This window comes from Peromyscus leucopus, chromosome 19 (genome assembly GCF_004664715.2).
Source record: "Peromyscus leucopus breed LL Stock chromosome 19, UCI_PerLeu_2.1, whole genome shotgun sequence".
In the NCBI taxonomy this organism is placed as follows: domain Eukaryota; kingdom Metazoa; phylum Chordata; class Mammalia; order Rodentia; family Cricetidae; genus Peromyscus; species Peromyscus leucopus.
In genome coordinates, this window is record NC_051079.1 from 13,664,497 (window position 1) to 13,690,502 (window position 26,006).

Below are 26,006 nucleotides of genomic sequence, written 5' to 3' on the forward strand. Positions count from 1 at the left end.
ATTTCTAAGAGCCTCTACCCTTTCCCTGAGGTCTAGGGACTGAACGGACGTGAAGGACTTTTAGAAAGCCAGAAGGTGTGTGGGGTGGGACTCCTGGCGCCATGCCAGTCCTTGGATTTGCAATGTCTAGCCCCGCTGAGGTGTTCTGGTCTGGGGCCACCCACAGGCATTCTGTTGGTGTTCTATGCTGAACTCTTTAGGAGCACCCACAGATGTGGTGGCTCTGGCACTGTGTCCCTTTTCTCCCAGCTGGCTCTCTCTGCTATTTGAGTTCCTGGGAACTTTTAAGGCCCCTCTGCACCTGCTGAGATAACACCCTTGCCTTAATCTCAGCTCCCTGAAGTGTGGACCTCCACTGACCTCCAGCTTATTTCCTAGAGGGCAGGCAGAAACTCCTCGACCTTCCTTCTCAAGCAACTGATCAGACTGCACCGTGGTGGGAGCTGTGATGGGCCACACCTTGTTAGGAAAGGGGTCCTCACTGTGATGGGGGCTAGCTTGTTAGAGAAAGAGGTCTTCACTGTGGTACAGGGCTGGACCTTGTCAAGCAAGGAGGTCTTCACTGGGAGAAGCTGCGCCTCCCTTGGGGATGGAAAGCATTAGTGAGACATTCTTTCAAGGAGAGCTATTTCCTGGTTTTTCAATGTGAAATGAGACAAAAGAAAGTCCCCCTAGATTTTGGCTGTACCTTCAGCCTCCTGGATGTCTCTTCTAGGAGACAACCTGAGAGACCAGTTGCTGTTTGTTTTAGCCTTCATTCCTACATACATTGGGCCTTGAAAAGATGGGCTCTCTCTGCCTCTTTCCACCCTTTCTGTAGTTCCCAATGATGTATCATCTTCTCCACAAAGTGGAATTTGCCTTCCTCTTTCCCCCAAGGCTAACTTGGAGAATAGCTGCCAGGGAACCTGATTTATGCGAGAGGAATGAAAAGGCATCTGTTTAATGTTTTCAAATTATTACCCCTGTTACCCCTGCATCTTAGAGGGTAATGGTTGCTCTCAGGAGCTCTCCGAGTCCCTTAATAGTAGCATGGCTCAGAGCGGTCATAGAGGAAGATTTACAAGAGCTTGAGAGTCCGTGTGTGTGTGTGTGTGTGTGTGTGTGTGTGTGTGTGTGTGTGTGTGTGTCCGTCCGTCCGTCCCTTTTCAGCCTACCAACTAAATTGTTGGCCATTGTCTCCACCCTCTTGAGCAACTGGACAGGGTGGATGGGTAGGAATGTTGACTCTGCAAGTTGTAATGAACTGTACATTCACATTCTGACCAAATTAATCTTCACCATAATACCAATTATGTCTAACATATTTAAATACAAAATCATGCCAGAGTGAGCTCTGTGAAAGAATCCCCATTGAGAGGGCACAGTGGGAAAACAGAGGATTTGATCTTCAAAGCTGAGACTGACTGCAGGAAAGAAGTCAGCAGAGAAATGAACAAGTGGGTCGAGTAACAGAAACAGTAAGAGGAAGTGTGAATCAAATCGCCGCATCACGGTCTCAGGCCCAGGCCCCTTTAGCTAGCTGCTGGGTGGGAATGAAGCCTGGTATACCTCTTACACTTAAACATCTCTTCGTTTTCCTTAGTAAGTCTTATGTCAGCATTGGATCCTGATTGTATGAGAAAATTTTCATAAAATGGATTCACATGAAGGAACCAGTTTTTGTCCCATGGAACTAACTGAATAAGCAGAAAAATAAAATTATTAAAATGACTGGCCCAAAGTAGAGTATAAAATAGAAAGGAAATGGGGAGGGGCTTGCTTGAGATTATCATTACCATCTGTGCTGTGGAACATTTGATTCCAATCCCAGAAGCTTGACACAGAAATAACTTATAACTGGGGACACATGCTGTTGAATTTTCAGGAATGACAGAATTTTTGTTATTAATATCTGTATCACAAAATGGGGAAGATGATAGGCCACAGAGTGGCCAGTGGTGGAGTCAAGGCTGTAGCCGAGGACTTTTGCCCCATATCCTCATTCACGTGGTGCCTTTTACACCCCCAAATTTGCTTCCTCTTCCACCCTACTGATGTTCAGAGAGAGCTCCTAATGAGTAGAGAATCTAGATCCTCTTCTCTCTGGAAGAGAAAGCACCCGCCCCATGTGAGGGCTGTTTAGAGTCTATTAGCGGATCCTCAGGCTTTGCATAGTACTTGCAATTCTGTACACAGCCATCTTTTCATAATATTTTGGACATGTACTTGAAATACTCACTTCTTACCTAGGTTTGTAATATCACAGATCACTAGTGGGTGGTCACACTGGTAAAACGTGTCATTTGCAAGTCCGGCTTCACCACTTCCGGTGTGATCTTCTAGCTTACTCATTTTTAAATTGGGGATAATGGTTCCTGACTTACAGGCAAATTATTTGCAAGCAAGAATTGCACTGCTAAAACAGCCTGAGCGTTGAGCTTCCAAACATTAAATGAGGTGGTCACTTATTTAATACACATGTTAATAAAGGACAGAGAATCAGTGATACCAATCAGAGTAAAGAATTAGACGACAGCTGAGCTTTGTGGCCTATATAATCCTAGAATTTTGGTATTTGAACAGGGTGATCATAAGTTCAAGACCACTCTGAACCTAACAGGAGCCTGCTTTTAAAAAGGAAAGAGGGAAAAAAAAGGCTTCTCTAATGGTGATATTGTAAATTGGTGGTTACATAAATTATTTTTTAAAAATAAATCCCTCTTGGGTAATTATTCTGCAGAGTCATTTAATTTGCAACGGTCGTCCTCACAGTATGGTCTCGGAAGATATAGCTTCCCCACAGGTTTTATTTTTCTGCTTCTTTGAAGCAGGAGGCGGCTGCTTTGGAGAATAGGGGACGCGGGAAAGCTTAACCCTTTTAGTCCCCCACCTTTTCTAGAAGCTAGCCTCCAGGTCTTTGTGGGTTTGTCCTGCAACCTGACCACGTTTCCTGTCCCGGGCCTTGGAGCTACCCCAGGCCTGGGCATGAATCCTTTTGTGTGTACAGCTGCAAGGGCAGCTTGGTCCGAGAGGAAGCGGCTAGAGGAAGAGCCGGTTCTCAGTCGGGCTCTGGGCGGGTCCATGCCAGATGCCGGCCAGCCCCTTGCTCTGCAGCCTGCAGCCCGGGGCGCTCACGCTGCGCCGCTCTGCGTGAACCTAGGCTAGTCGACGAGTTAGCGGGTTGCTATGGCGACCGTGGGCACGTGACCAGCCGCTGCCGCTGTTGCAGGCGCCCTGACGTGGAGGGCGTGGCCTTTGAGGGCGTGGCTTTTGGAGGGCGGGGCCGGGCGCGGAGCAGGAGCAGAGCGCGGCTGCAGAGTGAGCAGCAAGCAGTGGGGAGACACAGCCCTACACCCCAGCCAGCCTCCGCGTGTGTTCCCTCTGTCGGGAGAGCGCCAATGCCCGGGCCGACCCAAACCTTGTCCCCAAATGGCGAGAACAACAACGACATCATCCAGGATAACGGGACCATCATTCCTTTCCGGAAGCACACAGTGCGCGGGGAGCGGTCCTACAGGTACTGGCACGGGTGGCTGCGGACGGTCCGTCCCGTTACGTAACGCGGAGGCCAGGATTGCTTGGTTGCAGGGTCCTGTGTCGGTGGGGGTGAGCATGGAGGCTTCCGCGGGTGAATAGGTTTGTTGCCTGCAAGAGGTCTCCCTCCATCTCTTCCCTGCATGCCATCTTCCCACATCCCCGAAGGGACACAGGCTCTGCACTTCCTCTCCTCCTTCCCTTTTAGCATTTAAAGGAACCATTAGGTGGCGGGCACTAAAGGAGCAAACAAACGGGAGAATGGCGAGAAAGGGAGGATGGCGAGGAGCGCGCTTGCGCTTAACCTGGGGAGCATGCAGGAAAAGATGGAATCCTCTAGATGAAGCTGCAGTGTGTGATGTTAAACCGCCAGATTGATGGAGCTTTGTAAGAATTCTGCACGCTGATTGGTGCAAGGATTGACAGCAGAGGTCACAGTGTCAGACATTCACCAAAATCTCTCCATAGAAGCCTAGGCTGATTAGAAAGAGAGTGGACTGTTTCAGACCTAGGGGTTAAAAAGAAGCCCCAAAAAACAACAACAAAAAAACCCACCCAAACCCGGCGCCCCTACGCGTTTTCTAAAGAGTTTTATGGCCTCTGCATGGGTGGAGGAGCCCTTCCTTCTTATTTACAATAGAAAGGTGATTCCTTATATTTTGCTGAGATCTAATTTGAGGATGAGAATGCTATCGGTCGTTGTATTGTGAGCATTTTGATTAATGAGTTGCCTGTGTGGTTGGCATCCTTTTTGCATTAACATATCTGGCAATATGTTCCCATAGATAAGCTCATTAAAATTGTTTGCATTGTTTGATAAGGATAACAATGTGATGCAGAATGTAGCTTGGATCTTAGGCAGCCCAAGGCCAGGCTTACACAGGGAGACGGATGGCTTAGGTTGTATTTCCTCTGAAGTTCTTTTGTACTGAGGTGGTTATTTTTACATGTAACCTTCATAACCACCAACGATGCTTTTGCTTTAAAATAGAGCACACATACCTGTAGGATGTATCCTCTCAGCCAGTGAGCAACAGGAAATAACTCTTTTTAAAAAAGTAAGCCTGCCATCTGAATGCTCAGATTGTGCTATGGGCAGAATAGTCTGTGTTCAGATTCTATGTGCACATCGGAAAGTAGACTCCAAGACACCCACTTCCTCCAAGACACCCCACTTCCTTTCTCTTGGAGCAGAGACACCATTTGTTGCCTCAAAAGGAGTTCGGGTGGGGGGGTGGGGGTTAAAAGCAGCCCTTTGCCCTGTTACGTCTCTGGCAGTTACATAAATACTTGAAGTTAATTTTGGCTGTACCCATGAGGTCACCAAGTCTCATGTCTTATGGTTCCAATGAATAGAATTGGCACAGCATCCTTACAGATCTCAAGTGATCGTTACTCTCTTAATGTGAGCCACGGTTGAGCCTCCACTTCTAGGACTTGTCTTTTGGGGATCCTTCTGATTGAAAGTCTCTTTCCTACCTTTCTCCTCCGTGAGCCTAAAAAGAGAATTTAAAAATGAACAAAATCAAGTTGCTTTGAAAGCTCACTTATGTGAACCGTTCTTGTAGGCAGTACATTTGAAGTCCTTATTTCCTAAGTGATTTAATCCCTGCCATGCCAGTAGCTGCTACTCTGGGATGGAGTACACATTTGACCATGTGGGCCAGAGGAAGCTGCCTAGTTGGGTTTTATTACTCATGTGAACCAGCTCAAAGTGGTAATGAAAAACAGTCTGACACAAAGGTCAAATAGGCCCTTCTTGTGGGGGGGGGGAGTATTTATTTCGAATGAAGTTGTATTTGTGCTTTTAATTCATTATTCCTTCCAGTTACTAAATGATTTCGGTTTTACTTAAGTTATATGAAATTAAAAAAAGAGAAACCTGAATTTTGGTAAAGGTCTGAGTAAACCAGTGGCCTCCCTGGAAACATCATCGTGCTTGTATTTTATAGAGTAGGACTGCTGGGTGCTGTGGTGAGAGATGCCATTGGTCCAGTGAAGAAAGCTGCCTTCACGGTCCCATTTTATGCTGTATGATGTGCAGGACACATTTGGAAACAGACACACTGGATGCTCCCCTTGGTCTGCTTTCTTTCAAAGGCAGTGAGCAACACTATATAACTACTGCATATGTTTTGGAGAGACCTAAGAGAAGGGAAGAAATGTGACACATTTTTCTATCCAGGAAGCATTCCATCCTTCTTTTGGCATCCTAAGTCTGGAATAATGTAGCCATCTGATTGCCGAGGAAACTTGGAAGGCAATTTGAAAGCCACAATAGAGATTTAACCAAGTAGAAGTTTGACCTTGGCTGTAGGCTCGAGGTAACTTTCAACAATGAGATAGGCCCGGAAGTTTTCTGTGCAGCCCCTGAGGGAGCCTGAATGTCCTGAGGGCCCTGGCAACACCAGAAGCAATTCTGTTCCTGACTGTTTCATGGATTCCTAGGTAGAGTCCAGCAGCCTTTATGTCAGGCTTTATTTCCTGACATTGCTTCTTACAATCAAGGATATGTAATCCTTGTCTTTTTGTTTCGGGTTTTGGGTTTGTTTTTTGGTTTTCCGCCTTCCATTTTATGTCTGTTTTGCCTGTATGTCTATGAGCCACATTCATATAGTGTCCCCCAAGGCCAGATGAGGGTGTTATATTCCCTGCAACTGGAGTTGTAGACAGTTATGAGGCACCATGTGGGTTCAGGGAACTGAACCCAGGTCCTCTGTAAGAGCAGCCAGTGCTCTTAACCACTGAGATGTCTCTTTTTAGTCCCTATACTTCTGCTCTTAAAGAGATGTGAGGTTAGCTCCTCAGGCACCGGGTTCCACCCCCAGCAGAGCATACATGCAGGCGTGCAGGTATGTAGACAGGGAGAATGCTTTGTTACTGAAGAGGGAGCTTCCAGGGGCTTAGCCTGGAGTATCCCTTACCTTGCTGGCCTTGCAGGCAAGAGAAGGCAGGAACACCCAGAAAGGATGAGCGCATTCCTCAAGGACCTCGAAGGTGCAAGCAGTCACTCAGTTGTCTTTTAGTTAATGCTGTTATTTATTGAGTGTGGGTGGGTGCACATGCCACAGATGAAACTTGTGTGAGTGTGTGTGCTCTCCTTCCTCCATGTGGCTTCTAGGGATCACACTCAGGTCACTGGGCTTGGAGGCTAGCACCTTTACCTGCTGAGCCATCCCCTGGGCCAAGTACCAGATTGTTCACAGTAAAAATGAGATGTGGTCCTGGCCTAGACATCATCAGTCGATATCAGTGCTTGTAAACAGGGTCCACTTTTACGGCCTGAAGTCAAACAGGTAACAAATCATTATCAAAAGCCCTGTGCACTTTGATTAGAACAGCAAGCTTCCCTTTAAAAAAAAAAAATCACCTCTGTGTTGGAAATTGCACTTGAAGCAGTCACATATCAAAATGGCCCAGTTAAACCACTTGCCTGCATTTCCACACCCACTGCACAGGAAAGCGCCTCCAGCCCCACCTTCCTCACTGCAGTTAGGGATCCATATACATTTAAGAGCTGTTTAAAAAATAAATGTGGTGAGGGCCATCCGAGGTGACACTCTTTAATTCAAAGAGCGAATGAGTCGTGGCCTGGACCTCCCTGGAGAGGCTACTCCCTACAGCTCTGCTCTGCACAGATGCCGGTCGGAAATGAGATTTATTAACTGGCCTTCTGCCCACGGCATCTTGGTTTGCATGCTCCAGGCTCTTGAGAATGAGCATATAGAGAGGACTGTCTCAAAATGGGTATTCCAGCATGCAACTACAGTCGCTCGTGTGTCTGAATACTGTAAGAAAAAAATGACTTGGCCCCAGGAAATGAGCTGCAAAGAAAAGCAAAAGCGAAATAATAAGTCCAAAATACTCACCTAGAACATCCAGCTTTTGCCGGTTGTGTTTTGTTTTTAAATGAACTGTTTTGTAGGAGCGTAGAAAAATATCATATGTGTAGATCTAGAAAATAGAGGATTGTGACATGTGTTCAGTCAGTAGTAACTATTACCAGGGTGTAGATTTCTTTTCTTTTCTTTCCTTCCTTCCTTCCTTCCTTCCTTCCTTCCTTCCTTCCTTCCTTCCTTCCTTCCTTCCTTCCTTCCTTCCTTCCTTTCCTTCCTTCCTTCCTTCCTTCCTTCCTTCCTTCCTTCCTTCCTTCCTTCCTTTCTTTCTTTCTTTCTTTCTTTCTTCCTCTCTCTCTCTCTCTCTCTCTCTCTCTCTCTCTTTCTTTCTTTTTTTTTTTTTGAGCTGAGGGTCGAACCCAGGGCCTTGCACTTTCGAGGCAAGCGCTCTACCACTGAGCTAAATTCCCAATCCTCAAGGTGTAGATTTCAGATGACGCCCCCATGAGAATAGCAGTTACACACACCAAAGGTCCAGCCTCGCCTGTCTCCATTATCTATCTGTGGAATTGTGTCAAAGGAGAGTTTTACCAATACTGGTTTTGTCTTTAGAATTTGACTTAGGGCTCATAAAACCCCAGAGGTTACTTAATGCTGTGCTGGGCACTCAACTTTGAGACTTTTTTTTTTTTTTTTTTTTTTTGAGGACCTTCCTCAGCCTCTATGAAAGGGGGTGGATGCTTGTGACTTTGGGGAGAGGCTGGCCTGCTCTGTGGTGGTGTCCATTTGTGGTACAGCATCTCAGCGGAGCAGCAGTGTGAGCTCATCCTCTGGATTCAGGATTGCTTTCCGGATGCAGCGTCTTTTCTGTTCTTAGGGACCATGCGTCGGTGAAAGGAATACTCTCTCAGATTCAAGGAGAGACAACCACTGGGAGGGATATAAATATTCCATTTGGATGGGGAAATTCAATAAATATTTGATTGGTCTTCTCTGGCCAGCGTTCTCTTCAGGATCTTGAGTGCTAACAAAGTCACGGGGAGAAACAGCTCAGCCTGTAACAGATTTTCATGGCTGACAGTATCTCACTTAGTCGGCTAACAGTAGTGGTTTGCATTTCCTGAGCCCACAATGACTCAACGTGAGAAAAGATACCCTCAGTTTACCATGAGAAAACTCAAGACTCATAATCAGTAGAGATCAGGACAAGGGAGATGGCCGTTGCCTGGCTCAGGGCATCTCCTAGGGGAGGAGCTGTGAATGCAGCTTACCTCATAAAGGGCCAGGCACGGTGGTCACCTTCCTAGCTAGCAGCCGGATTCAGGGGCTGGTGTAGAGCCCTGGACTGTCTCGGTCCTCAGTGCTCAGAACAGGGTACCTGGTCTGTCAGTGTGTCAGGGGTACCGTAGGCTAGATGTGGCCCAGGAAGGTACTTAGAACAGTCCCAGAGTCGTCACCTTGATGGACGTCCCAGAAGTGACCCGAAAGTTTACCATGGGTCATCAGATCATGTCTTAAATTTTGTTGACTTCACTTTCAAGGAGAAATAGATTTGCAACCCTTTTATTTTCAAAAGATAGTATTTTCCATGATGAATTATGTTGGGATACTTTCAGAAACTGGAGATCGTGGCAGCACATGCCTGGAATCGCAGCACTGGGACAGGAGGATGAGGAGTTAAAGGCTGGCCTGTGCTCTGAGAGCCCCTATGTCTACATAGAAAAAGAAGACAGTGGTTTCGGGCGATCTTTTAGCTATGTGATTATGCAATACTAATACTGAACTGGCTGTATTCTGTTCAACCAGTATCGAATGCTCTGTTCGGGTGCATGCAGCTCCCACCGGTGGTCTCTGAGCCTATTCCCACCTCATCTGAAGAGTCTGTTTATCTTAGTGTCTTTGGCCCCTGGTATTTATTACTATTTGGAGAGAATTCTTCCCAAGTAGGAACCCCCCCCCCCTTCACATATGCTATGAATAAACCAAAGTTATGCCACTTTTGCTTAATGAATCAAAATTTTTGTTAGTTGTATCTCCGAAGATGGACTGCTTATTTTAAGGAAAACAATCAGTAAGGTAAGGCTGAGCAGACTTTTATAGACCTATGCAAAATGGTTTCTTAATAAATTATTAAAAACAGAGACAGTATTTATTTTCCATATCAAATCACCCCATGTTAATTAGGATTTTACTCACTTGGACCAGGACAGATGTCCTTAAAAAGCCTTTTCTTCCTTCTGAAGCAGGAGGGGTTAGTGGCAGCTTTTAGTGGTAGTGCCCCTCAGTGCTTAGCTAGTTAAGAAAATGGGTTTCATACTCAGTCTTCCTAATGTGTCTACATCTAGCTTGGTTCCATCAGATTAAATGACTGTGCCACAAAAATCTGATTTTGGCCATGACTTTGGAACAGAAAAGGATGCAAGTGAGGGATTTAAGGAGGAAAATAATTTGTATGCACACGCATATGGACATGGAGCTGCACATATGTGCACATGAACATTGTCGAAAGTCTGCATTCTCAGTACCAACACCAATGTTTCTGAAGTCATTTTGGCATCTGTAACATTCTTTGGGATAGAACTTGTGGAAATTGGAATTTTGATTGTGCACAGGGAGCCTTGTGTGGAAGTGGACCCTGTAATCTTGGCACTAGGGATGCTGAGAAAGGAGGATCTTGAATTCGAGGCCAACCTGGGCAACATTGCAAGAACTTAACTTTAAAAAAAAAAATATGCACAGAGTTGACTTGAGGCTTCCAGCCAAGGCTTCCTGTTGTATGAGCCCAGGTGACAGTTCATCTCCTGAGAGGCACCTTGGACACCCGAAACACCTCTTACTTTGCTTTGCTTCACTTTAAAGACATTAATTCCTTGTCCTTTATTTGGTGCCAGCCTGCCCTGGCAAACTCTGAGAGGTAATTCGTCAGCCATGGCAGACTCACTACTCACTCTTGAGTATGAGCTACGGTAGCATCCTGTACTTGATGCTCTGAATGTGAACGGTAGCATCCTTTACTTGATGCTCTGAATGTGAGCGGTAGCATCCTGTACTTGATGCTCTGAATGTGAACGGTAGCATCCTTTACTTGATGCTCTGAATGTGAGCGGTAGCATCCTTTACTTAAGAGCCCGCACTAATCACAATAAAGAGGCAACTACAGAAATGGGCTCCCACACTGCTGTGTGCCCTGTCATTCTTGTCATTCCAGGGTGCCTCAGACGTGTTTGCAGCCGGGGAATAGTGAGATATTTTAAGTTGTCATCATCAAGTTTTACACAGTTGCCATTATGTTAATATTTAAGCCCAGTTTCCCTCCAGAAAACAAGCTTCCTTCTATTGCCACTCTGCTTGTGGGGCCCTTGGAATACAAGGGTAAATAATGCCAGCACCACTCTGAAAGAGAGGCCAGAAGCCTAGGCAGCGGCAAGGAGAGAGTCCTGGTCAGGGAGATGCCCCACGTGGCCCCAGACCTCTCTGTTTTATTCTGGGTATGGCTGACACTGGCTCACCAGATTCAACCAGACCTGGCCAGCAAGCCCCAGGGGTCTCCTGGTCTCCATGTGCTCAGCACTGAAAGTGTAGGCACACACTGCCACACCCTGCTTTTTGTGGGTGCTGGGGATTAAACTCAGGTTTTTATCCTACAGGACAAGCACTTTACCAACAGAGCTGTATCTGCCTCTCCCTCTCCCCCATTTTGAAGCAGGGTCTTATGTAGCCCAGGCTGGCCTGAAATTCGCCATACATCCAAGGCTGGTCTTGAATTCCTTGTCCTTCTGTTTCCTAAGTACTGGAGATACAAGCATGTTCCGTTCAGGACCAGCTACAAGTACTACTTTAAATGTTTTTGTTCCTTTGTTTTGATTTTGGTTTTTCAAGACAAGGTTTCTCTGTGTAGCCTTGACGGTCCTGGAATTCACTCTGTAGCCCAGGCTGGCCTTGAACCCAGAGATCCGCCTGCCTCTGCCTCCCAAGTGCTGGGATTAAAGGCATGCGCCACCACCGCCCAGCTAACATTGTATTTGTCATTATGTGTTCTGTGTGTGTGTGTGTGTGTGTGTGTGTGTGTGTGTGTATGTGTGTGTGTGTGTATGTGTGTGTACGTGTGTGTACGTGTGTACGTGTGTGTACGTGTGTGTATGTGTGTGTGTGTATGTATGTGTGTGTGTATGTGTGTGTGTATGTGTGTGTACGTGTGTGTACGTGTGTGTACGTGTGTGTATGTGTGTGTGTATGTGTGTGTATGTGTGTGTATGTGTGTGTGTATGTGTGTGTATGTGTGTGTGTATGTGTGTGTATGTGTTCTGTGTGTGTGTGTATGGGTGTGTATGTGTGTGTATGGGTGTGTACGTGTGTGTGTGTGTGTGTGTGTGTGTATGTGTGTGTATGTTGTGTGTGTGTGCACATGCACACTTGTGGGTGTCAGAGGATAATTTTGTATAGCCTCTTCTCTCCTTCCACCTTTACACCGGCTCCAGGGCTTGAACTTAGGCTGCCAGGTTTTGCACAGCCAGCGCTTCCCCAAGTGAGCCCTCCCACCAGCTCTGTAAGCACTGTTCTGGGAGCACCCCAAGTCACAGAGGAGCAGTGCTCCTCTAGCATCCGCAGTGAGGTTTCACACTCGGGGTCACCCACGCTCCGCACTTTGTTTGGCTTCCTCCAGCGCACGCTGTGCTGCTTTGGGTGGTGTGTCCAGCCTGCTTAGTATGCTCAGTGGATCTTAGCCTAACTGCACGGTAATCCTCGGTGAGGATTATTTTTCAATCTCCTCTTGGCAGATTCATTTTCTTCCTGTTTATTGAGCACCTGCTGTTTGTCAGGTGCTGTGCGGGGGTGGGGTGGGGGGTCCTAACATTGTAGGAAGACAAGGAACTGCCGTTTTTTCAGTCACTCTGACCACAGTCCTCTCACCTCTGACCCAACAAACCTCACACTTCAGGGCAGTTAAACACACACACACACACACACACACACACAGAGACACAGAGAGACAGAGACAGAGAGACAGAGAGACAGGGACAGAGACAGAGACAGAGAGACAGAAAGATAGAGAGAGGGAGAGAGAGACAGAGAGACAGAGCGAGACTGAAACTGAGAATATCGGTATCTGCCCTTAAAGTCACCCCTGGATCCCGTGATGCTGGCCAGGCAGCCAGCCATCCACATGGAGCATGCTTCCCTTAGACAGCCTCCTCACCCAGCAGGCTGGATGAAGTCTGAGAGCACCCGAGGGACACTGCCAGTTAGGAAGAAACAAAGGACAGCTTTGCGTGCAGTAACCTCACCATGGACCTGCCCACGGTCGATAGCCTTGAAATAAACAGACCTTGGGGCGTGTAACTGGAAGGACTCTGCTAGCAAAGGAGGAAGCAGAAGCAGGGGTCCCAGGAGGGCAGGGTTCTCAGAGGCAGATGTGTGTGAAGTGTGGAGAAGGATGAGGGTGTCTGGGGTCAGTGTGTCCAGCTTCCCTCACCTCTGTCTGTCTGTCTTTCACTCTGGGCAGAGTAAATCTACTCCTCCAGCAATCCTAGAGTAGCGAATGGTGAGCACTAGGCTGGGTGTGGCCCCAGGCAGTGGGGACCAGATGGGCCTCGTCCAGATCTCTTACTGGGGCTTGGAACTCATGATAAATCTGCAAGTACCTGGCATTTGGGGACTTGATCCCTCTCCCTGGGATTTCTGAAAGGCACGAAGCATTCCCACTGCAGTGACTTCAGGATGCCCCCATCAGCAGCACTGACCGCTTCTACTTCCTCCGTCCCTGTATATTTTCTGTCCAGATCTCGCACCTCCTTCCCACCGCACATTGAGGTCTGGTAGAATGTTCAGAATACCCAGCCAGAGAGCTCCTTGGGCTCCCGTGGGCAAAGCTTGGTTCTGGCATAAGACATACATTCTCTGCCTTAGCCTCACTCCAACCTCGTGATCCAGGGCAGATGCTTTCTGCCTCTCTGAGCATCATTTTCCTCCTGTACCTAAGCACCAACCCCACAGGGTTGTTCTGTGCTCTGAATGGGCTAGGAGCATGAAGAACACGCACTGTTGCCTGGGGCAAAAAGTCGTGTAGAGAGTGCTAGCTCCTGTGACTTTTTACCTGCCTTTATCATCTGTGATCTTTGTGTCCTAAATACCTGGCACAGTACATGTGACTCATAGCAGATGCTCTTTAAAAATCCCTTTGTCGACTTCATGAAGGATTCATTGAGAAACGATCAGCTGAATCTATTTTAAGTGTACAGTTGAATGGGTTTGGGTAGGGTCGGCCCTGAGCATTTCCACCCCTGCCCCCACACTCCCTGTGCCCTTTACAGCTCGAAAGGAGTCCCTTTCTGTCACAGGAGTTCGTATGAAGTGGGATCAGATGGAATGCCCTGTTCAGCAGCTGGCTGTTTTGATCGGTATTGTGAGTCTGAGATCCATCCACATTGGCCGTATCCACAGTTGTATGGTTTTCTATCCCACTCTTAACCACTGAGTAGTATTCCATCATATGGCATGCCATATTTTGTTTATCCACTCACCAGTTGCTAAACATTAGCATTTCCAGTCTGGGGCGGTTAAGAATAAAGCATCTGTGAATATTCATGTGCAAATCTTTGTGGGGACGTGTTTGCATTTCTCTGGGGTAAATGCCTGGGGGTGAAATGATTGTGTGTAACTGTGTGCTGTGGGGGTGGGGTAGAAGAGGGAGAGAGAGTGTGTACCAGAGAACAACCTCAAGTGTTCTTGGGGTATTTTCCAAACCTCGTTTTTTTTTTAAGACAGAGTCTCTCTCACTAGCCTGAAACTCACCTCGTAGGCTGTTCTGGCTGACCAGTGAAGTGAGCCCCAGGGATCTACCTGTCTCTGCTTCTCCAGGATTAGAAGCATGTGCCATACTACCTTGCCTAGCCCTCTGTGTGGGTGTTGAGAACGCTGGTGCTCATTCTTTTTACCAACTGAGTCCCCAGCCCCCAGTGTTTAACTTGGAAGAACCTGAAAGCAGTTCATCAGAGTGGTTATACCATCTCCTGCTCTTGAAATCATCTGTTCATCAGAGCCCTTGAAAATGTGTACTGTTCATCTCTCAGATTTTGGACATCCTTTATGGGTGTATAGAGGTGTCTTGTTAAGCTTGCAAATTAGAGTTGAGAATATTTCCATGCGCATATTGACTGAATACATTCTTTAATGACATGCCCAACTCTTTAGCCCATTTTTAAAAGTTATTAATACAAGAGGGTCATTAAGAGTATATTCTAGGCTGAGTGGTGGTAGCACCCACCTTAAATCCCAGCACTCAGAAGAGTTTAAGACTACCCTGGTCTACCGAGGGAGTTCTAAGACAGCCAGGGCTACACAGAGAAACCCTGTCTTGAAAACAAAACAAAGTAAAAAGTATATTCTAAATGGTTTAATATAGTCTCAATTTAGATTTTAATGTGTATGGGTCTTCTGTGTCCAATGTACACATAAATCCTTCAAGAGAAAAAGATGCTTCTGCAGGCCTCTGTCCACAGGTCTACAGCAGTAATGCTCGTAGTAGTCTTTTTTAAGTGCAGGTTAAAATGCCCTCATGCAGAATGCATAAAAGCAGAACTGTTTCCTGTTTCCAGTGTGTTCAGACCTGGGGGTGCCTTCAGAGCGCACTGCTAAGAGCATCCCTAGTCTGAGACCCTGACATCCTGTCAGTCCCCCCAAATGTCAGAATCTGAAGCATTTTGGATTTCAGATTTAGGGATTAGGGATGCTCAGCCTGTGCACATCAAATGGTACTGTAACAGAATAATTATGATAGTGTAGAAAAAAAACTACTAAATCCACTTTTGAAATGTCATGTGAAGGTGTTAAGTTTGGGAGCTGGGTTTTCTTTACTGTCTTGATAGACATGAAGTGCTCTTTTATTTCTGTAGAGAACACTGTAATTATGTAGATAATCTTTTCTTTGTGTTGTGGGTCCTCCTGTGCTAGATCAAGGTTCTGCTATTAAGATTAATAATAAAATGTGTGTGGAAACCATTTCTATTTTCTTTACAGCCAACTAGGAACACTTGCCTGTTTTCAAAATCTTGCCTGGAGTATTAAACAGCGGACACCCCCTCATTTAAAATTCTGTAGCAGACACCCACCCCTTCCTCCGTTCCCAGTCTGTCTAATTTGACAAGGATTGCTTGTTTTTGTGGTGCTCGGGTTGGAGCCGTTTCCATGCACATTCACAATGTTCGTGAAACACATCCCCTCCATCCATCCCCTGCTGCCCTTCCCTCCTTCCCTCCCCTTCCCAGGAGTCTCCCTTCCCCCAGACAGTTTGACTTTTATCGTCATATCATCTGTGCACATGCGATTTTTGTCTAAGACCAGCTTAATTCGCTTAACATGATTATCTGTGGATACATCCATTTTCTTGCAGATGACGTAACTTCATTCTTCTCTACGGCTGGAGATAATTCCACTGTGTGTATAGCCGTTTCCTTTATCTGTTCTTTTGTTGCTGGACGCCGAGGTTGGTTCCATCACTCAGCCGTTGTGAACCGTGCTGCTGATTCACCAGTGTGCATTTCTCCCTGGGATGTGTCGACTCAGAGTCCTTAGAGTAAATACTCGGGCTTGATGTTCTTAGTTTTTGAGACCAGAGCTCACTAAAGTTGCCCAGGCTGGCCTTGAACTTGGGACTTTCCTGCATCAGGCTCTTGAGTAGTTGGAACTCTAGGCCTGTGCCACCACCAGGTCTGGCTTAATTCGGCAGCTTTGCTGCCTGTTTGGCTCTCAGTTTAGCCCTAAGCCCCTGGGGGAACCTCCCTCTGGTTGCCCCTGGAGACAAAGCAGAGAGGTTATCTGCAGGTGCTGTCTTGAGGGGGAGCAAGCTTCACCTCAGAATCTGCGCACACCCACTTACATACCCAAATCTGTCTCCAAGTCCAAGGATACTATAACCCAGAAGTTCACCGTGACTTCACCGATGCCCGAGGCCTACTAAGTAGATTTTGTGATCATAACTGATATCCTTAGTCCTTTTTCATTTTGCTGCCAAACCTTTAAGGCTGAATTTCAGCAGTCTTCCTTGAGGACAGCAGTCTCTCACTCCCCAGGGTGCAGAAGGAGGTTCTCTTTGTTGGAGTGGGGACTGAGCAGGCCCCAGCCACTGAACGGTGAGTGGAGAGGTGGGCCACCCGTTTGCTGTAATTGGGGCTGTTCTGTGAGAGGAAGCTGCATGCTATCAGACAGGACATCCTGTGGTCCCCTGGTTTACGATGGTACGGGCAGGCTTTTTACTTAAATGCTAGGATGGTCTCGTTTCCTTCCTTCTGTGTTAAATAGGGAGCCCGGGGTGGTGATTTCTCTTTCACTTTGAGTCTCCAACAAACAACGTACCCCCAGAAGCTCAGCGCTGGACTCACAGATAGAAAACATTGTGGCTCTTTACATGAACTAGTGATGATTTAACCATCCTCCATTTCTGTTGCCTTGAAATAATTAACCGAACAGCATGGGAAACAAACAGAGAAGTTCTTTAAATTGAACATGAATACAGAGTTCCGGAATTGGGTCTAGTGACTCCGTAGTGTAGGTCTAGATCCCTACAGACTTGAGTATAGTGTCGACCTGTGAGGGTCTGAAACATGGTCACAAGGCGGTAACAGGGCCAGGCTGGGTGTCCGTGCCTTCTCAGGTTCTGAAGGCTTCCACAACAGGCTGCTCTGACCTTTATCCTGTCCCGCTGGGAGGCTGGATCTGCACGCAAGCCATTACAGGCTCCTCAGGAAGGAGTCTTTCCTGTCCCTTCCCATTCTGGTGGCCCCATAGGTTCTGTGGTGTAGTGTCAACACCCGGTCTCTGCCTCTTAATTATCCTGCCTCCTTCAGCTGTGTGTTTTTCTTGGCCACCTTTTAAAAGTACCAGTTGCCGGGCAGTGATGGCGCATGCCTTTAATCCCAGCACTCAGGAGGCAAAGCCAAGCGGATCTTTGTGAGTTCGAGGCCAGCTTGGTTTACAGTGTGAGGAACCACAACTACATGGAGAAACCCTGTCTGGAAAAAACTAAAAGAATAAAAAAATGAATAAATAAAAAGTAAACAAATAAATAAAAGTACCAGTCATTAGGCCCACCCTAATCCACCATTTTCCTCTTAACTGGTTCATTTGTAGAGACCCTATTTGCAAATAAGATCACATCCTGAGGGTCCAGATCTAGGAGACTTTAGAAGAAGGGACAGTCTTCACCTCTGTGTGAGCAGACCATATGTACGCATTGATTATGTGTGAAGCCATTTTGAAGTGTGTGTACGTGAAAATGCATACGTATGTTCTGCTATACATACAAAAAATTGTTTTTTGGTTTTTGAGACAAAGTCTCCTATTGCCCAGGTTCACTGTGAATTGACAATGTAGTCAGAGATGGCCTTGAACTCCTGATCATCCTGATTCTGCCTCCCAAGAACTGGGACTGCATGCTTGCATCACCCTGCCTGGCTACTTAAGAGAAACTTAGGAAGATAAGGGTTATGACTAAGTCAGGAAATGATGGCTCTTTTTTCATATTGCAAATTAAACTTTCGACCTTGTATGTGGTAGATGCTGAGCTAATCCCCAGCCTGAATAATGGATATTAAAAATTTTTAAATCTAAAAAAGCCGGGTGGTGGTGGCGCACACCTTTAATCCCAGCACTTGGGAGGCAGAGGCAGGCGGATCTCTGTGAGTTTGAAGCCAGCCTGGTCTCCAAAGCGAGTTCCAGGAAAGGTGCAATAATGTACAATTTTTTTTTTTAACGTAAAAATCTTTTTTTTTTTTTTTTTTGGTTTTTTGAGACAGGGTTTCTCTGTGTAGCTTTGCGCCTTTCCTGGAACTCACTTGGTAGCCCAGGCTGGCCTTGAACTCACAGAGATCCGCCTGCCTCTGCCAATCCCGAGTGCTGGGACTTAAGGCGTGCGCCACCACCGCCCGGCTGTAAAAATCTTTTATTAAAGAAAAAAACACTTTGACGTTTTAAAAAGTCATTTGTCCTTTGCTTTATTAAATGATTAACTATTTGAACATATTTAATAAGTCTTCTTAGCAAAAATATGCACACATAAACACATGAATACATTTATTGGTGTTTTAATGAATTGGGTATTTATTGTGCTTCATATTATATTGACTGTAACAGTACCTAAGGGTGGAATAATATAAAATAATATAGTCATTGAGACCTTGCTGCTACCTCTGTGACATGAGGTCTTTGGCTCAAATTTGAAAGTCAAAATAAAGCTAAGTTTATTAGTTAATGGTTGAATTCAAAAACTAATTTCCAAAGCATATTTTAAGATTTCCAAGCCAGATGAATCCTGGGAATCTAGCTCTGGAGGCAGGATGTGAATACTTCCAGATTGGTGTATTTTATCAGTCCACATTGGCTCCCAGGTTGAGCAACAGTTAGCACACATAGCCACACCCTAGACCCGAGTTTATCCTCACCACCGTTCTTTGGGCAGGCCAGTCAGTAATTAACCAATTGTTATTCTGGCTTTAAGAGTCCCACGTCTTGGAGCTGTAGGGATGGTGTGGTGGGTAAGAGCACTTGTGTAAGGACCCAAGTTCGAATCCCCTGTCCCCTTGTAAAAACACCAGGTGTAGCTCTGCATGTGTCTAGTAAGACACACTTAAGTTCAGTGGAGACCATGAATTGTCCACGTTAAACTGGAGCCTCTGTTAGACTTTTTTGTTCAAGCTCCTCTCCTTCCCTCTTCCCCAAGCCGAGGGTCTTAGTGTGTGTCCATTATTTTTGTACCCGATCCAGTTTGAACGTGGCTCGCACTCCAGTGCTCAGTTTTAGCCCTTCCTTCTGAGAATTTTAGTGCTAATACCCCCTTGCTTGGAATGTTGTAATTCCGACCTCTAGTTAAGCAAGAGAGAGGAGAGCCAAGAAATACCGCAAGGGGTGTGTGTGTGTGTGTGTTACTTGTGCAAGAACGTGTAAATTTTGACCTGTAACAAGACTGAAAAGAAGAGAGTAAAGAAATACTGCCAATCTCTCCCTCCCTTCCTTCCTCCCTCCCCGGCCTCTGGTGTGGGTGAACTGGTGTTCCCTAGACGATTATGGAATAGAAAGAGTGTTAGTCTCTTCGCTCTAGTAATGGTAAATGAGTTTGACTTAAAAGAAAAAACTTTTCTGAAATACAAAATGGTATTTGATGTCTCACACAAGAATACTAAGAAGCTGGGCTGAGATGTAGCTTAGTGGTAGAGCACTTGTCTGGCATGCACAAGGCCTTAGGTTCGATTCTCAGAACTATTCTGTGGCTTTCCTCTTCATTGTCAACTTGACTAGTTAGGATTACCGAAGAACCACACCTCTGGGGAAATCAGCGGGGGTGTTCCCAGAAGAGTTTGTCTGAAGAGGGGGGAAGACCTATCCTGAATGTGGACAGAAGCCTCCCAAGGCCCCGAGTCCCAGACTGCATTAAAAGGGAAGGGCGGAGCCAGCTGAGCGCCACAGAGCCAGCTGAGCGCCAGTATTCCTGCACAGCTGCTTCTGGACTGCAGCCTCCACAGCAGACCTCTGCTGAAAGGAAGCGTGGTTTGGGGAAAGAGGCTGTGGTGGACCGGCAGTGAGGTAGCACCCCTGGCTTGAGTCCTCATCCCCATGGCTACAGCACTTTGGCTGAAATCACTTACTTCAGCTCAGCTGCCTCAGTGACTCGGATTTCCACTTGTTGGCATGTTCAGGAGAGATCTCTTCCTTTCCTGTATGCAGTGTGGACTGGGGTCTCCGGGGTTGTGGGGTGGGTTTGATATAGACTATCACACAGGGATGTTCAGCCTGCTGCCTGCTGGTGACTCATGGCCCAGGGCAGCTAGAATGTAAGCTCCGTGCAAAATTTCAATCTTACTTAAAATATTACGGGATATTTTTTCAAACTCCCCCCTGCCCCTTTGGGTAACTCGGTTGCACACTTGTCTATCTTAAACTCTGTAGATGACAGGGTGACTCAGAGAAGCCAAGGGGAAACTTTCTCCCTCCAGGGAGGAGTTAATAGTATTCTGTTCCTTGGTTTGAAGTTTCCCATTTTTGATTCAGCCTACTTTGGAAAGAATTAAGAGAGAATGGGCTCAGGAAGGACTCCGGGGATGAGCGTCTGTTACCCAATTTGGACTTAAATTTGCTAGAATGTCTTTAAATGTTAGCCTGCACTTTACCATCTCATTAATAGTCTCCGTTTTATTGATACTTCATTTCCATTTCCATTTCCAAATGTCCTCACGTGTTTAAAAGTCATTTTTACCACAGCAGAGGTGCAGACATGTGGATAGGCACTAGTCTTTGGGAGGGAGATATCAAGGTTATATTTTTAAGGGTATGTTATTCTAAACACATAGTCAAGATGCCAATCTAAAGTCTTTTATTAGCTTTGAAAAAAAATTGTAAGCAGTAATGTCCATTTTTTACTAATCTACCACAAAAAGTAAATTGAGAGCCTTGGCTCCAAAATACATAGTAACTAGAAATGTAAAATGTGGCAGTTCCTAAAATACTAGCGTGGCTTATGTGTTCCAGCTGCCAGGTGCTCTCGCCAGAAAGCGTTCCCAGCAATAAACTGAGGAAATCTCACCCAGAGCTCCACTGTTCAGGCCTTTCTTCATGGAAACATATGTTTAAAAATCAGTGGGGTTTAAGTCCAGAATGAGAAACTGGGTGTAGTGCCTGCCTGGGCTACAGAAGGAGTTCAAGGCTGTCCTGGGGAATTTAGCTGAGCCCCGGTCCCAGGTTAAAATGAGAAGGCTGGGGACAGAGCTCGGTGGCGCAGAGCACTTGCCTGGTGTGCTCCGGGCCCTGGGTTTGATCCCCTGGACAAGATGGGGATCTGATGGAATTCCACAGCAGCTTCAATACAGGCCACAGCTGGATCTTCACTTGTCTTCCCTCACTGTCCTGGACTCTTTAAGATGGGGGTGGGGGGTGGGCTTCCATTGAGAGCAGCCACCCTCCACCCCACCGCTGTACACCCCAGCTCTGCTGCTGGATGGCTGTGACCTCACAGAACTGTAACTTTCCCTGCATCAGGGCATAAAAGCCGCTGTAAGGCATTGTTGGGAGCACAAAATCCTGTTGATGACATACTCTTAACAGAAGGCATGGATGGTTGCTAAGTACTGTCTATATGATCCCTTCCAGTCCCCTTGCTTCTCCAGGGAATAAAAGGGAGCCTCTTGTGGAGGCATGAAGGTGGCTGGCCAAGGTTACCCATCAGTTGGTGGGAGCTCTGGGGGCTAGAAGCTGGTGCCTTCGGCTTCTAGGTCAGAGCCCTCCTGAATCTGCAGATCACCTAGTGAATATTTCATAGATGGCATGAAGAATGCACATTACTCGCTTTTTCCCTTCCTTCCTTCCTTCCTTCCTTCCTTCCTTCCTTCCTTCCTTCCTTCCTTCCTCCCTCCCTCCCTCCCTTCCTTCCTTCCTTTCAATGAAAGATAAAGTCCATTAGTCCGCTCAACCTCATTTGTTCCCGCAAGCTGCCTCATAACACAGGGGTACGTCAAAACAGTCGCCTGCGCGGTTTGATTTCGAGCATCCTGTGACTTCCTTTTCCCCACAGAACTCTCCCAGACACTCGTTCATTTAGCATGGACTTGAAGTTTTGTGCACACCCTGGAGATAGGGCAGTAAGTAAGACATACACTCTGAAGTTCCTGCCATCATAGAGCGGGCACTGGGAGGCAGCGGGTGGTGAGAAGGTAATAAACAAGCGAGCTAATCACAGATTGCGTGATGTCCAAGAGTGGAGGGCAGAAGGGAGAATAACTGGGGAGGCCCCTTCAGCGGGTGGGCGGGAGGGCTTGCTGAGGAGTTGACGTTGAAGCTGGACCTGAAGCATGAGGTGCAGGCGTTGGTGCCAGGTTCTGGAAAGAGCTCCCCTGCCTTGGCCTAAGCCCGTGCCCCGGTCATCCCGAAGGATTAGCCGGGAGCTGCCGTCCATCACTTGTTTCTCATTAGGAGAAGGTTTGGAGAAGGCAGACTAAAGATGCTGACACAGAGATGCAGCAACACCTGAGCCCCATTCGGTGACCACACCCTCTTCTGAAGTGTCTTAGGCATTTGATTTTACACAGTGTGGGTGAACAGCTGACCACGACCACCCAGTGGTACCCAGTGTGCCCATCCTGAAAGGTTGACCAGGGGCCACGCTGGGTGGGGGCGACTTGGGCCCTGACTTAAAATGACTTGGGATCCTGGGAGAGAGCAAAGGTCAGAGTGACAGGGAACAAGGCCAAGCAGGGCTGGGAAAGTAAACAGAAGGCATATGGAGGAGAAGAAGTGGATGTGGATGCAGCCAAGAGGGGTAGGCGGGGCCGCCGGGCAAAAGTTGGTGCCCTGAGGAGACCAGCCAAGTCTTGTGGCATGGGAACAAGCCCTGGGTTATTGGAATTATTTTCGGAACACGGACAGAGCCACCCACTGCTTGGAACAGATGGATATTTAGGCAAATATAATCAGCTGCATTTCTGACCATATGAAGAGACATGTGTCCGCTGTGCGTGCCCGGATGTGTGCACAGTGTGTGTGTGTGTGTGTGTGTGTGTGTGTGTGTGTGTGTGTGTGTGAGAGAGAGAGAGAGAGAGAGAGAGAGAGAGAGAGAGAGAGAGAGAGAGAGAGAGAGAGACCTTAGCTACTTTCTCACTGTGTGACGTCGACTTCCATTCATATCCCTGGACAAAAAGCTTTTGTAGAATTCTAAAATTTTCTTATTTCTTGAGCAAGAGTCAAGTTTTCAATTCATTTCAGGGTCATAGATGTCAACGTAAATCGGAGTTAAAAATCAAAACAACAGAAATATCTACCAGCGTTTGGCATCGGAAGGTTTCGTTCTTCTTGGTCAGGAACCAAACAGAGGACATGTACAGGAGACACCCGATAGAAAGCTGCAGGGAGCGGCAAGCTGCCCGAGGTAGAGGGGCCTATTTAAGGCGAGCCAGGGGGCCTCGCTTTGCAGACAGTGGCAGAAATTGTTCGGTTTTAAAGCGGCAGGGCTGGAGAAAGGTCTCAGCAGGTAAAAGTGCTCTCTGCACAAGCACAGAGACCTGCCTGAGTTCAAATCCTGAACACCTGTGTAAAAAGCCAGACTTCGTAGGGGATGGAGGCAGATGCATCACTGGGCCTTCCTGGCTGCCAGCTGATCCATGTCCAATGAGAGAGAGACCTGGTGTCAAGGGAATAAATGTAGAGCAGGGTTCCTGCTGTGCTTTGGCTTTCACATGCTTGTGGGCACACACACATGTTCATACAGTGCGCGCGCGCGCGCACGCACACACACACACACAAATAAAAAGTTAAAAGTAATGATTAATTATCAATGGGGCAGACATCCTTCAGTTATTTTTCTATTCACTCTCTCCAGGAAGTAGCACTTACTAGCAGGAGTTGCAAGTTATGATGGCCAAGAGAAACAGCACTTTGTGCTCACATTGATAGCATCACGTAGCAGAGGATAACACAACCGCCTAGAAAAGCCTGGAGTGTGGCAGGCACCCCAGCCCTCTTCTGAAACTCAGTTTCTTTCTAATGTTTGTCCTCAAAGCACCTTCATCTGGAAGCCCTTTCACTGGTTTTCTTTGCTGGTTTTGAACCACAGTTGCCTAGTTACAGAGGGAAATGTTGTGTTTCAGTGTCTATGGCCTAGTATTGTGCGTTGTGCTTGACACTTCCATCCTTGTGTGAACTCAGACCTCTGCCACCCCAGAGGCCTCCCCTTCTTCCCAAGGAGTTTGACTTGCCTCATCTCTCCCATCCCATCACAGGACCATAAAACCCAGGAAAGTAAAATGCGTGAATCTGCCCACAGCTGTGTAATTACTACATGGAGACAATGTGATGTCTTTAATTTCCTCCCTCATCATACATCAGAAGGCATACAGAAACTTTAATACACCGTCTTCAATGAAACTTCCCAGTTTTTGTAACCCCTCTTGGGGATGAGTAGGTCTTGTCAAGGTTTTTCTTTTATGACCCTCTTCTTTTTTTTTTTTTTTTTTTTTTTTTTTTTTTTTTTTTTATTGGGGTCCATGCTGGTAGATCAGAGAGACAGAACAAGCCACAGCTATCTCACCTCGCCGGATCCTCAGCTGGTCTTGTCTCCTCAGACTGGAGGCCTCTGAGTCCTCATCCGGAATGAATCTCAGCTGAACTGAACCAGCCAAATGCTTAACCAGCCAAAATGCTTAACCAGCCAAATACTTAACCAGCCAAATGCCTCTAGTTTCTGGTCCTCACGCCTTATATATCTTTATGCTTTCTACCACCACTCCCTGGGATTAAAGGCTGGCTTTCTGGGATTAAAGGCGTGTGTCACCGTGCTTGGCTATTTCCAATGTGGCCTTGAACTCACAAAGATCCAGAGGGATTTCTATCTCTGGAATGCTAGGATTAAAGGTGTGAGTGCCACCATTTTCTAGCCTTTGTATTTAGTGGCTGTCTGTTCTCTGACCCCAGATAAATTTATTAGAGTACACAATATTTTGGGGAACACAATACCACCACATTTCCTCTCTTTTTGTCTAAAATTAAAAAAGCTTATAACTAATACAAGAAAAACTATCTTCAATAAGTATATGCAATATACAGTCAAGATTACATTAACAATGTCTAGTCCATTAACGTTTGACAGATCCAGACAAAAAACTTCATTATATATATTAACAATGTCCAGTCCAGTAACATGATAAACTCAGACCAAAAAATTTTCATTACTTATCTTATTTAAAACAAGTAGTTCCTTTTTAAAAGTAGATTCCATAATCTCCCTTTTTATCTTATCATATCCATATTCTCTCTTTTTTCTTTTCATAATACATTCAGTAGTCTACCTTTTGTCATTTTTATATCTTCCCCTTTTTCTTCAGTGTAGATTCAATGATCTACCTATTTATCCTATTATTTCTTTACCTTTTTTCTCAGAGTAGATTCAATGATCTATCTCATATCTATATTCTCTTTTTCTTTTTGCTTTCTAGGGGTGAAGATATCTTTAGGGAATCTTGAAAAGAAAATTTTGGGGTTAATCATCAAGTCCTGTATCGTTTGTCCAGTCTCTGCATAATAGGAAAGTTCAGGGCTTGTTTCAAGTCCTTGTTTGAGTAGTCGTCAGGCTGGATCATCTCAACTAGTCCTCTCGAAATTGTCCTGACCAGTTTGTAGTCCAAAGTCGATTTTTCCATGGTGTTAATCGGCTTAATGGCTTTATCATAGTCCATGTGGAATCATCGTTGTAGGATCCTGTCAACTTTTTGAAGATTTCAAAGTCACTGTTAGGCATGGTCATGGTTTCCTGCAGACTTTTTTTTTTTTTTTTTTTTTGCCTCCTCTGTGGTTTGGAGCAATCACACTATGATAAATTTCTGTCTCTCGGAACCATGAACATTCTTCCCTAGTACAGGAAATCTTCACAGCAATTTCTCCCCACCATTTTTCTTGCCAAACTTTTCCAAACTGACCTTTGCCGATGCTTTCTTGTAACACGATGGTCCTGGCAATTCTTCTCTGAACCAGCAGCAGTAAACCCTTCGTCCCAGGTAGCAGCATCACCGCAGTCACCAACATGATGAGAAGGAGCTGGCAATGTGGAGCAGTAGCCACTGCTTCCATGGTCTCACCATTGTTTGTGGTTCAGTCCGGGCCAAAGCTTCTCCCAAACCCCTAGGC

General features: G+C 46.3%; 1 protein-coding gene across 3 annotated transcripts in view; it reads left to right on the forward strand.

Annotated features, from left to right (window-relative positions):
- Mapre2 (microtubule associated protein RP/EB family member 2) overlaps positions 1-26,006 on the forward strand; it is a 148,951-nt gene that overhangs the window by 49,207 nt on the left and 73,738 nt on the right. Inside the window, exon 1 of one of the 3 annotated variants that reach the window (XM_028887706.2) lies at positions 3,244-3,499. The exons of the other annotated variants lie outside the window; for them this stretch is intronic. Coding sequence (XP_028743539.1) covers positions 3,381-3,499 — 119 coding nt within the window. The 5' untranslated portion in view covers positions 3,244-3,380. Of the gene's footprint in view, positions 1-3,243; positions 3,500-26,006 lie in introns of those variants that run through there. 3 annotated transcript variants of the gene reach the window in all.